The sequence below is a fragment of the Patagioenas fasciata genome, chromosome 14 (assembly GCF_037038585.1).
Source record: "Patagioenas fasciata isolate bPatFas1 chromosome 14, bPatFas1.hap1, whole genome shotgun sequence".
In the NCBI taxonomy this organism is placed as follows: domain Eukaryota; kingdom Metazoa; phylum Chordata; class Aves; order Columbiformes; family Columbidae; genus Patagioenas; species Patagioenas fasciata.
The window spans coordinates 14,785,116-14,798,071 of NC_092533.1; the positions used below are offsets into that span (position 1 = coordinate 14,785,116).

The 12,956-nt window shown below is 40.4% G+C and overlaps 1 protein-coding gene across 19 annotated transcripts in view; it reads left to right on the forward strand.

Annotated features, from left to right (window-relative positions):
• TENM2 (teneurin transmembrane protein 2) overlaps positions 1 to 12,643 on the forward strand; it is a 629,416-nt gene extending 616,773 nt beyond the window's left edge. For all 19 annotated transcript variants that reach the window (XM_071814801.1, XM_071814803.1, XM_071814804.1 and 16 more), the window contains 4 exons: positions 3,814 to 4,110; positions 5,001 to 6,615; positions 9,421 to 9,551; positions 10,747 to 12,643. In XM_071814801.1, coding sequence (XP_071670902.1) covers positions 3,814 to 4,110; positions 5,001 to 6,615; positions 9,421 to 9,551; positions 10,747 to 11,508 — 2,805 coding nt within the window. In that variant the 3' untranslated portion in view covers positions 11,509 to 12,643. The remainder of the gene's footprint in view (positions 1 to 3,813; positions 4,111 to 5,000; positions 6,616 to 9,420; positions 9,552 to 10,746) is intronic.
• Positions 12,644 to 12,956: the final 313 nt, after the last annotated feature.

Consider the following 12,956-nt stretch of genomic DNA (forward strand, 5'->3'; position numbering starts at 1 on the left):
AAGTCCCTCTGCTGTTGAAAGTGGGGCAAAAAGAAAATCTGACCACTTGCCATTTGTAAAAATGCTACAGCACGCTTGGCCACAGTTAGTCCTGGGGAGCAAACGCAATCACGGCTTGAGCTGTTACGTTTTGCTTCTGGAAAATCCCCCTGCAGATTAATGGAAACAGGCATATTGTGTTTATTCCCTTTCCCAAATGGCACGATTGGAAAATAATTGCCATAATTACAAAGTCATAAGCATAGGATAAGAAAGACACTCAGGTCATGTAATCCGTCCCCTGCCAAATTAAAGATCTGCTGCAGCCAGATTAATCCCATTCTGTTCTTAGCTGGCCTGGTTTTCACCCCTTAAGTATCTAAACTTTCACTGGCTGCTTCAGCATACGTTGTTGATACTGGGCAGAAAACAAATGTAGTACTGATCAAGTCCTGGTTCTTTTAATAATACTTTCAACATCATTTGACATGAGATACAGTTCTGTGTGTTCAAGCTGATACACTAAATGCAATATATGTAAATAACTATGTAGTCATTTACAAAAAATAATAAGACTAGGATGTTAAATTTGGTATTTTCCTATTGCTTAGCATCTAATTCACAGTGTTGAATTAACGAGTCTTTCCTTATTCTCACAAATCCTCAGAATGCATTTCTTGGGGAGAGGGGGAAGGTTAGACAAAAATGGAATGAGATTAGCAGCTAATCCTTAGTAACTAAATTTCATGGCTGTGTAATTGATTTTTGATGTATTGACCTGCAGAAGTTGATTATAAGTAGAAAATAGATCAGGTCTGCATTTCAACTAGGTGTTTGAACTAAAAATAAATAGGACCGTGAAATGAAATTTCGGTAATCCTAACTCTCAATACTAAAAATTTGATAGAGGTACTTGTGGTAATTAGCTGAAGTTAGACACATCTTAGAGCTGAAACCTTGCCTGAGATGGGTTTTCTAGCATCATGTTTATGCAAATCAAAACACTGCTTTATCTAGCAACACCTCAACATTTAATTGTCTGGTGTTAGTTCCTGTAACAATAATCACATATCCATTTAGCTCTTTTTAAATGAAAATCACTGTGAGATTATAACAGGTTGAGTGGACTGAAAATGAAATTTGAAAATGAGGAAGAAAGCACAGAATTTATTTGCATCTCATCTATCATAATTCATCGTTAAAAATTGTGTAGTGAATGAAACAGCAAGAGTGTTGGAGCATCGTGGGGTGCAGGTGGCAGGCAGGGCAGGGACAGCTGTGGCATGAACCGCTACAGAACAAACACAGCACTGGGACAACTGGTGAGAGAGCGTGCGGAGCTGTCACCTGAATCCCAAATTCAGAATTAATAACAGGCGGTGTTGTTATTGTGCGGGGTTCACCCCTGCCTGGGCAGACGTCGTAAAGCCAAGGAAGACCCGCGCTTCACCTTTGTATTATCCCGCCTACTGTCTGCTACTGTTTTATGTGCCAGACGCTCCGTGTCTTGAAGTAGTTTCAGATGAAGTCTCGCTCAGGTTCCCTCTGAAGAGTTTTTGTTACGAGGCAGCATCACGTCAGGGATTTCTGTTGCCAGAGCTTGACGCAGGGCACAAAGCGCCCGTCCCTGCAGCCGCCCGAGGAAACCAGGTGTGCGGGTGGGCAGAGGAGAGAAGGAGCTTGTTCAGTCACCTCCAGCCGTGACACTTGTGACAGCACTAGCGGTGTTCCCAGGAGGGGTGGGAGTCACTCATTTTGTTTGGGTTCCTATCCAATCCATGTGACACTGCAATTATACTCTGCAGTTTTACTTATTTTACAAATGAAGTTACTGAGCTACCCAAGCAGCTGCTTGCTTTATTCCCTAAGTGATGTCTATGGTTGTGCATAGCTCTTCTGTGCAATCATTTAAAAAACCTTAATGCTTTGATTAGGTATGGCAAAAAAAAAAGGTAATAATCTTTATAATGCTTTTGAGAAGAGGGAGGATACCTGGAGTCAGGCTTTTCTATGTACAGATTACAGTTGCACTTACTGTACTGAAGAGAAGAAACCCCAGAAATCCCAACTTCAGAAAGGAAAAAAAAAGCAGCTCAAATTCAGTTCTTAATATTTTTTAAAGACTTATGTTTTTTCTGGGTTTTTTTGCTTTTTATAAAATCTGCCAGTCCATAAGAAATTGGGTTCTTTTCAGTCATACGCTCACTTTTTCATGTTACAGCTAAATGTTTTTGAGAAGTGAGAGCTCTCCTCTGCATCCCCAAGAGCTCTGTGAAGGAAAAGGGTTTGATATGTCTCTGTCACCAGGGTTGATCCTACATTCACACAACTAGTGCAACCAGCTGAGAAAAGTACTATTGTTGAGTTTGGCTTCCCTGCCTTTGTTTCCATTACAGTGGGAGAGCAGAATACGATTTATTGTCAATGTGTTTAAAAAAAATACCCTATCTTTTATTTGAGTTACAGGAGAAGTTGTTGCTGCGATAACCTTTGGGAAACCCTACAGAAAAGAGCTTTTTCTAATTATTTCCCACTGAGGAAATGCAAACTGTTAAAGAGCTAAATTTTATTAATGGAAAAAATTAGGATAATGAGCGATAATTGGAAATAATTATTTCTTTACAAACACAAAACTGTATTAATTTTGAATTTCCTTTCTGTATTACTGAATTCCTACGGAGTCAGTTGGGATGGGAATTGGGTTTACCCCTGCCAGTGAAAATATCTCAGAATAACTTTTATGTCCTCGAGAAAGGCTCAGGGTTAATTTACATATTGTTTGATGTGCAGTTTAATTTTGGATAAGAGAAAGCGTTGCTTAATCAAAGCTGCTGCAAAATGTAAGCTGAAGAATGAATTCCCAGAAACTGATGAATACTTTTTAAGTAGTCATTGCTCTCAAATTATATCTAATTTAAAGACTTCTACTTTATTAATGGTGCATCTACAATTAAATTACTTAAGAAGCTTTATCAGATTACAGCATTAGCCTGAATTCTGTGGCTTAGCCTCCAGTGAATATATTTATGTATCTCTCATTTAAGCACTCTCACTAGAAGCCTCTCCATTTGGCATTCTGAGGCACCTTTGTTTCTGTTTTGTTCTTTCATTAAAAAATAACATTTAAAATAAATCCGGGACTGAAACATTTTGTGCTGTACTTTGATTTGAAAATTGTAACTGAAAAAGAAAAAAAAAGGAACGTATTTAATCGAATTATTTAGCACTTTTTTTTTCCTCAAAACTAGAAGTCCATCTTTCCCAGCCTGCATGATCAGGATTTTTAATCAGAAGAAATGAAACTCATCCCAAGTGCTGGGGTTGCTGAGGGACCTAATGACTAGTTGGAAAGTAAATGAAGAAAACATTAAATGAATTAATTCATAAGCAGGGTGTCACAGCCACAGAACCTGAGTGGCTCAATCTCAATGAAGACACCAAATTATAATTGTTCCTATTGTTCTTGGAGTCATTGTAGGGAAAAAGGCTAAGAACTGCTAATGGTAGAAGCAGAAAAATTACTTCCATTCAAAATAATTTGTTTCTCTGCTACATGCGAACACTCTGCACTCGAAGCCCCAGGTGTGCAGAATGTCTGTGCATCCTGACAGTAAGGAACTTTGTCTCTGGGAGGTGGGAAATAGCCCAGTAAAACAGTCAAAGTTACGTATTTGAATATACCCAGCAGCAGAAAGCAAAAGCCCGTTAATAGGAAGACGTCCTACACTTTTGAAAATGTGGGGAAATTTAGTTTTCCTTTGAGCATGCTGCTTTCATGCTGAAATTCCATAGAGGCGTCGTACCCCCTGACTGCAGCCTTCCTCCGCTCCATAGGTGCACGGAAGGAATTTACTGTCCATCGACTACGACCGCAACATACGCACAGAGAAAATCTATGACGACCACCGTAAATTCACGCTGCGGATCATTTACGACCAGCTGGGGCGGCCTTTCCTGTGGCTGCCGAGCAGCGGCCTGGCCGCCGTCAACGTCTCCTACTTCTTCAACGGGCGCCTGGCCGGGCTGCAGCGCGGCGCCATGAGCGAGAGGACGGACATCGACAAGCAGGGCAGGATCATCTCCCGCATGTTCGCGGACGGGAAGGTGTGGAGCTACACCTACCTGGAAAAAGTAGGTGGTGGTGTTTTACTGTCTGACATTAGCCTCAAAGAGAAGAGGTACCGGTCGGCTTCATTTTAAGCTCTGCGTGTAACATACAGAAATTATCTAAAATTTTACCTATTCCAGCTGTTAAGAATCCCTGGTGTCAAAATTCCTTATTTTTCAATTAGTCAACTGAATTTGACTGCTTTTTAATGGGAAGTGCTTTGCTCATGGTTTGTGTCCTTTGATATTTTCCCGAAAGCACTTAGGCTGCCATACAATGGCACAAACTAACACAATGCATTGCGCTCAATTAAAACCAAAAGTACATAACTGAACCTGACAAAAGGTTCAAGTAGAAACAGGTAATTAATCTCTCATCATTATTTATTAAATGAAAATGTGGTAATGCGTTTTTATATAGCCTAATTAAGACACTTCAATCATGAAAGTGTCTTAAATACTTCAAAACTGCATATTATTTTCCCATTCCCTTCGTGGAATCTGTTGTTTTAAGCAAACCGGAGCTGATGTTCTCTGCTTAGTTTCTCACATGTTTCACGGTAATAGTTGTGAATTACAACTGCTAGCAGAAAGATAAATGAACTCATTTATCTAACTTCTCTGCATCCTTCAAAAAAAACACAACCAATACAAGTCCTGCTAAAGGGAGGGCAGCTGATGGGTTGCTAACCTACACCTTCTCTGGAATGTCAGCATATTGATTTTCAAGTAGAAGATCTTCTCATCCGACAATCTGACAATATTCCTGAGCAGCTTTGTGCCCCTAACGAATGTATCTATGTCTCTCTTTATTCAGTTAACATTAGTTCCTCTTCAGTAAACTTTTCTTTAATGCCCTCTCAGAGGTCACATGCTGAAAGACAGTAACTGTGTATTGATTTTTTCCCCTCTAGTCAATGGTGCTGCTGCTTCAAAGTCAACGTCAGTACATTTTCGAGTATGATTCTTCAGACCGACTTCATGCTGTTACTATGCCCAGCGTTGCTCGGCACAGCATGTCAACCCACACCTCTATTGGCTATATCAGAAATATTTATAATCCTCCCGAGAGCAATGCATCGGTGATTTTTGATTACAGTGATGATGGGAGGATTTTGAAAACATCATTTTTAGGTACTGGCCGACAAGTCTTCTACAAGTATGGAAAGCTATCCAAATTATCTGAAATCGTTTATGACAGCACTGCAGTTACTTTTGGATATGATGAAACCACGGGCGTCCTAAAAATGGTGAATTTGCAAAGTGGAGGATTTTCTTGTACAATCCGCTATCGGAAAATTGGTCCTCTCGTTGACAAACAAATCTACAGATTCTCTGAAGAAGGTATGGTCAATGCAAGGTTTGATTATACATACCATGATAATAGCTTTCGAATCGCAAGCATCAAACCCATCATAAGTGAGACCCCTCTGCCTGTTGATCTTTACCGTTACGATGAGATTTCTGGCAAAGTAGAGCATTTTGGCAAATTCGGAGTTATTTATTATGATATAAATCAAATTATTACTACAGCAGTTATGACACTGAGCAAGCACTTTGATACCCACGGACGCATTAAAGAAGTTCAGTATGAGATGTTCAGGTCCCTGATGTACTGGATGACTGTACAATATGACAGCATGGGAAGGGTCACCAAAAGAGAACTGAAACTTGGCCCATATGCCAACACAACCAAGTATACCTACGATTACGATGGAGATGGGCAACTGCAAAGCGTAGCAGTAAATGACAGGCCCACCTGGCGCTACAGTTACGATCTGAATGGAAACCTTCATCTCTTGAATCCCGGAAACAGTGTCCGACTGATGCCGCTGCGCTATGACCTAAGAGACAGGATTACGCGCTTAGGTGACATACCGTACAAAATCGATGACGATGGGTTCCTGTGTCAGCGAGGCTCCGACGTATTTGAATACAACTCCAAAGGACTCTTAACCAGAGCTTACAACAAAGCCAATGGGTGGAGCGTTCAGTACCGCTACGATGGACTCGGCCGAAGGGCTTCCTGTAAGACTAACCTGGGGCATCACCTACAGTACTTTTATGCCGATCTTCACAATCCAACACGGGTAACTCATGTCTACAATCATTCCAATTCAGAAATTACCTCTTTGTACTACGATCTGCAAGGCCACCTCTTTGCAATGGAGAGTAGCAGCGGGGAGGAATATTACGTCGCCTCAGATAACACAGGCACTCCGTTAGCCGTGTTCAGCATCAACGGGCTCATGATCAAACAGCTGCAGTACACAGCCTACGGGGAGATTTATTACGACTCTAACCCCGATTTCCAGCTGGTTATTGGGTTCCATGGGGGGCTGTATGATCCTTTAACCAAACTCGTCCATTTTACCCAAAGGGACTATGATGTCCTGGCTGGACGCTGGACATCTCCTGATTACACCATGTGGAAGAACATCGGGAAAGAACCTGCTCCTTTCAATCTGTACATGTTCAAGAGTAACAACCCTCTCAGCAATGAACTGGATCTAAAGAACTATGTAACAGGTGAGACTTCATGACATTTCTTATAAATAACAGTTTGGAGGTTGATTTGGGCAAGAAATCAGACTTCTTACCAGCCATTTGCTGAATCCTCCCATCCAGGTTGGGCCATTTTGCTTTTCATGCTATGAAAAGGGCTGGCTAGTCCTGATGGTACTGCTCCTCCCCAAATAAAAGGTGCTAAATGAGAAGCCACAATGAATTGGAGGGGGGGGAAAGAAAAAAATTGCCTAAACATTCAATTTCAGCATAGTTCTCTTCCTATTGAACTAGTACTGTATGAAGATGTGCTCATTCTAATTTTGTATAAGGAAAAGTGAAGTCACCTACAAGAATCACTGGCAGGTTAGTTGCAGCATCAGGAACCAAACCGCTCGGCATCTCTTTTCTTCAGGGCTCCTTTCAAAATTAACTGCTGACTGAGCCCACAGGCAGATTATGAATTAGCACCAAGAATGGATTTAATTAAACCTCTTTTTCCCATTTAACTTTTAATGTGCAAACAGCCTTAGTCTTTAAAACAAAAATCTTGATGCTTTTTAAAATTACTTCCTCCTGAAAGACTAAGAAATTTTATGGAATATCTAGACCTGAGAAAGAGAAACAATGAAGTAGTTTTGATCATGTATGTTAGAATTGGGTAAAACTTGTAACCTATTCTTAATTAGTAATAATTTTTCACTTACTAAGATCACACAGTACTTGAACTAGCTGCTGGCAGTTCCTAAAAAGAAAGGTAATTAATATGTCTTCAGGAAAGGCTTTTTTTCAGAATTGAATGTGCAGTATACAAAAATTAGAGCAGTGACATCATTTTTAAAAGGAGCTATCTTAATTTTAGCAGTTATTTGAATTTCAAGAAAAATGCATTTCCTTCAAAAAAATCATAGCCAGTTTCATTAGTACGTTGGGATCTAATAATATGTGTAACACACCACAGGTTGTACTGTAGCCACTTCGCAATTTGAAGATAGTATGTACTGGTGACTAAAAATACCTTGGGATCAAATTCTGTTGTTAAATTCAACAAAATTCCTATTTTCACCTACCACTGTTTGATTTAGATTTTCTGTATCACGATGTTTTGCTATGCTCTGAAATTGCATGAATTTAATTTATCCATCCACTAGATGAAATCTAGAAAGACAAATTGCGTTTTGGTATAGCACACACCTAGCAGTCTGCAAAAATACTTCACTGGTGATGAAAATATTTGTTGCCGTATGGACTAAACATTATCTTACACAAGAAGTGATTATAGTATTACAGTGGCACCTTGGTTTCCATCGTTAAAAAGCAAACAAACAAATATAACAACAAGACACACTGCTCCTAATCCATTTTTACTGTTAACACCTGACACTGCTTTATTCACAGGTTTTGCTGAAAAGTAATTCCTGTAGCAAGCGCAGTGCTGCAAAGCACATTAGCTAAGAAAAATACCAACTACTTTGTATATAGATCCTCCTCTTTTTTGCAGAATTGGGGCAGCTGAATTGTTCGGCAGAGACCATCATACCATAACATTAACTGAAGCCTTAAAAAGGAGCAGTAACCCTGTGCTATCCAAAGCTAGAGCAAAACTATGGTAGGCACTGTGCAGTGGCACTGCGTACAAATATCTCAGCAGAAGCAGAGTGTTATACTTCTTATTTTAGTGTCAGACTGGCTAAGAAAAGACGACTTTGGCTGTCACACGTCCATGACCAAGAAGTGTTACGCTTCTTAGGATATAACATTACCTCTGCTCAAGATTTGGGGAGAACAGGCTGTGAGACACGGGCTGGGACCGGCCCCACCATCCAGGGTGTCTCCCCATGGTCACCTCTCCACACACCGAGCTTGGAGCGGAAGTAGTGGCACCAGGAGCCACCACAGGCCAGCGAGGGGAGATGGCCACTGGAAAAGACAGACAGGAGAGATTTTTAAGTAAAAATAGCCATGAGCGTAGGTCCAGTCCAATGAGAAGCACCCATGCCCCCGTACTGCTGCTTATCTCCACGGCAGCCAGAAAAGAGAAGCAGGAAACAGAAATGTAAAACAGGGTCATGGATTTTGTTTTTAAAACATCATTTTGGCAACTAAAATACATCATTAGTTCTTAATCCCTGCTGAGTGAGAATTACCATTATTAATTTAGTGACTTAGCTTTTTCAACTAGATACAAAGACAGGGTTTTAGTGGTTAGAGCTGGACCTTCCCAGAGCTCACCCCGGTACTGAGCTTGTTACCCGCCCTGCAGCTCCTGCTTTTCCGTACTGGGCCTGAGAGATGGGGAAGGATATTCATGGTACCTAAATTTAGACATCTGAATTACAAGTCTAGCTTCTCACTGCATTTAATGGAGCCTCCTGAGACCTGATGACAGCTAATAGAAGTAGGTCATAGAAGAGAAACCGTGTGTTCTCCCAAAGGACTCCACAGATGTTTTTAGGAGTAGTAGCCTAATGAAATATCATTTTACAAGACAGTTTATAGGTTACGGTAGCCCCATCATAAGGTGTCAGAGATGGAACAAGTATTGCATAAAGTAAAATGTCTGGATAATCCATGTGCTGTAATGGAAAAAGAATGAAAGAGGTGGTGTATCCCTGAGGAACTATTTTGGGTAAATTTAAAGCAATATTTCCTGTGCCTGTTCAAGGTGGATTACTGCAATTCTGTAAAGTGCCACACTGTAATAAAAATTATGAGTTCCACTGCTACTTGAAATTAAGGAGGTCAAGGATGGATTTCCTAAATTTGTGGATTTCTTGTATTTATTACATACACTTATTTCTCATTTGCCTGCTTACTTTTGATTTTCAGATGTCAAAAGCTGGTTGGTGATGTTTGGATTTCAGCTTAGCAACATTATTCCTGGTTTCCCTAGAGCAAAAATGTACTTTGTGTCACCTCCATACGAATTGTCCGAAAGTCAAGCATGTGAAAATGGACAGGTAGGCAGAAATATGGAGCTATTTTTCTTGATAAATTTGCCCCACTCTGTGAATAGAACTGCTGGCAGTTCTATAGTTACAGCAGCAGGCCAAGTATTTATTTCAGTGTAAAGTGAAGTGGGTATAGCTAGATTTTATACTAATGAACACAGGCCTTTCTTGCCAGCCTTCGTTGTTATCATAATTACAGTGTCATTAGTTTGTCTTTTATTGAGTTCTTCCTTGATTAACAAGTTGTAACTCGATTAACTTGATTAGCAATGACAAAGGGAGACAGTGTCAGGGTAATTCATCATGTGTTCTACCTTTGGTAAAGCCATCTTATAACATACGTGATGCAATAAACTTAGATTGGTACTTGCTGTGGTGCTAAGAAATGGTTTTTCTTCTCACTCTGTAATAGGATTCCTCATCATTTTTTGTCCAATGCTTTCCATACTTAGAGGCTTTGGTTTGCTACTCCAGTTAACTCAGTTACCGTGCTCATGCTCATCAGGCTAAGGGTGGAAGATGGCATATGCTTTCCACCTTTGTAATAAATTCTGACCCATTTAATAACCTTAGAGTACTAGGCCAATTCCAAACTTGGTCTTTTCTAACCTTACGTCACATTCGTGGTAATACAGCTGAAATCATATAAACCTAAACATAGCGCTTTCACAGGGCTCTAAGTCACTTGAATGTCTAAATCCCCTCTTCAGGAATTTCTTTGGTATTTTGAAGCCCAAGTCTCATCTGCTTTCAAAAAGGCTTACATTCAAAAGCATTTTAGTTATATATACGGGTTGAAATCTCTGGGAAAAAATGTCCAGACGTTGAGTGCCATCTTTTAATAGATTGATTCTGTTTGCTTTAAGTTCTGATTAAAACTGTGCTAGACTTGGGTCTTACTTAGTCTTGTAACGAATGTTATTTTCAAAAACTGTGATTTATGGTACATATATGCTACAAGGGTGATTAATGAGAAGCATTTTAGTTGGTATTACTGATAGCAAAATAATTTGTCAAATGAGTATTTAACCTGATTCTGAACAGGATATGTACAGGGGTGGGTAGCTGTGGGTGCTCTTCCCATAGCATAGAATTTTTCACTGCATGGCTTTCCTTTAAAAAAGCAAAGATTAATATCAGTCTCTGAAATAAGTAATGTCAGATCTATATCTTATTTGGCGTTGTTTTGGTTTGTTTTCCACAGCTAATTACAGGAGTTCAGCAGACAACCGAAAGACACAACCAAGCTTTCATGGCTCTTGAGGGCCAGGTCATATCTAAAAGGTTACATGCCAATATTAGAGAAAAAGCAGGTCACTGGTTCGCAACAACCACTCCGATCATCGGGAAAGGAATCATGTTTGCTGTGAAGGAAGGCCGTGTCACCACCGGCATTTCCAGCATCGCCACAGACGACAGCAGAAAGATTGCCTCTGTCCTGAACAGCGCTCACTACCTGGAAAAAATGCACTACAGCATCGAGGGCAAGGACACCCATTACTTTGTCAAGATCGGCTCGGCTGACAGCGACCTCGTCACCCTCGCCATGACCAGCGGGCGCAAGGTCCTGGAGAGCGGAGTCAACGTCACCGTCTCCCAGCCCACTCTCCTCGTCAACGGGAGGACTCGAAGGTTCACGAATATTGAGTTTCAGTATTCCACCCTGCTGATCAACATCCGCTACGGACTGACCCCCGACACGCTGGACGAGGAGAAGGCGAGGGTGTTAGACCAGGCTCGGCAGCGAGCCCTAGGCTCGGCCTGGGCCAAGGAGCAGCAGAAGGCACGGGATGGCCGAGAGGGCAGCCGCGTATGGACAGACGGAGAGAAGCAGCAGCTTCTGAACACGGGAAGGGTTCAAGGTTACGAGGGATATTATGTCCTGCCCGTGGAGCAGTACCCAGAGCTAGCAGACAGTAGCAGCAACATCCAGTTCTTAAGACAGAATGAAATGGGAAAGAGGTAACAAATTAACCTGCTGTCATCCTTTGCTGGATGAATCAGTAGTCGTAACTGTTATCTCCTCTCCTAAGGAGATGAAGACCTAAATGGGGGCACTAGGCTGAGCTACTTTGGGATAGTAAGTGGCAAAAAAGCTCATATTTTTTGAGTTAAATGCTACTGTTCAAGTGATTAAAAACCACATCCTGAAGTGGACTAAAGCCAGACTGAAAACTAACCATACAAATTAAAAAGTACCCCTGAAATATTACCCACTTGTTCTGGGTCTAAAGAAAAACAAAAAGAAGGCCTCGTATTGTATTACCTCACTCCATTCACACGTGAGCAAACTAAGAAATCCAAGTGGGCCACTTTCACTAACCAGCTGATGAAACACAGATGATTCAGACTGCTTGTTTGATAAATATCCAAGAGGTTTTCATTTAAAGCAAAATACAGGTGCATTTAAAACATGACTTTGGGGTGATTTGTGTGTAGCAACTGGAGGACAATGAGAATGCAAGTGAGAGCGCACTGGAAATAGTAAAGAAAAATATATTTAAAAGTAACAAAACCACACTTGCACTCTGACCCTCCACTTGTCTGGCCTGAAGCTTAACTTACTCAAAGAGGGCAGAGTGTAAAGTTACATTCAAAACGGTGGCTATAAATCACTACAAATAAATTTCATACTCTGTTTGTCTTTGAAGATTTCCATTGTGGACAGTATAACACAGTTACAGGGTGTAGTCTGTTTAGATTCAGTAGTTTGTTGGTATCAGTTCCAGTAGAGCTGTGGGCATTGTGTTACACTATTGCAAATGGGCACCACGTCAGATCACCCTGTACATACATCAGCCAGAAGGCACAATCACTGTTTCAGATTTAAAAATTATTAGTGTGTTTGTTTGGTCGAGAAACTGAGACAATCACATTACGGTCACCACAAAAAAAAAAAAAAAAAAGAAAAAAGAAAAAAAAAGTCTAATACGAACTTTGGTACAAGAACTTTTTTGTAATATACATGTATGAATTGTTCATTGAGTTTTTATATTAATTTTAATTTGCTGCTAAGCAAAGACTAGAGACAGGCAAAGATAATTTATGGCAAAGTGTTTAAATTGTTTATACATAAATAAAGTCTCTAAAACTCCTGTGAATTACTTGTCTTCCATTGTGAAATCTTTTAAAAAATGGAAAAAATGTAGAGTCTGTCACCTAACGCACACAGCATCTTATACGTCGAAATGCCTTGCTGTCATAGTACTGTGAAGTCTACAGAGAGCTGATCTCTGGGTAAGCAAAGTCCAACATACAAATCACCCAAAACACTTTTTAGGACACAGCAGAATGTTGGTAAATGCTTAAGAAATTCCTTCTCTGCACCTCGTGACTAGCAACCCTCAAACTGCCATGTTTCAATACTGGAATTAGTTTAATTGCCCTAAGGTAACACTCAAACAGTTTGAAAAA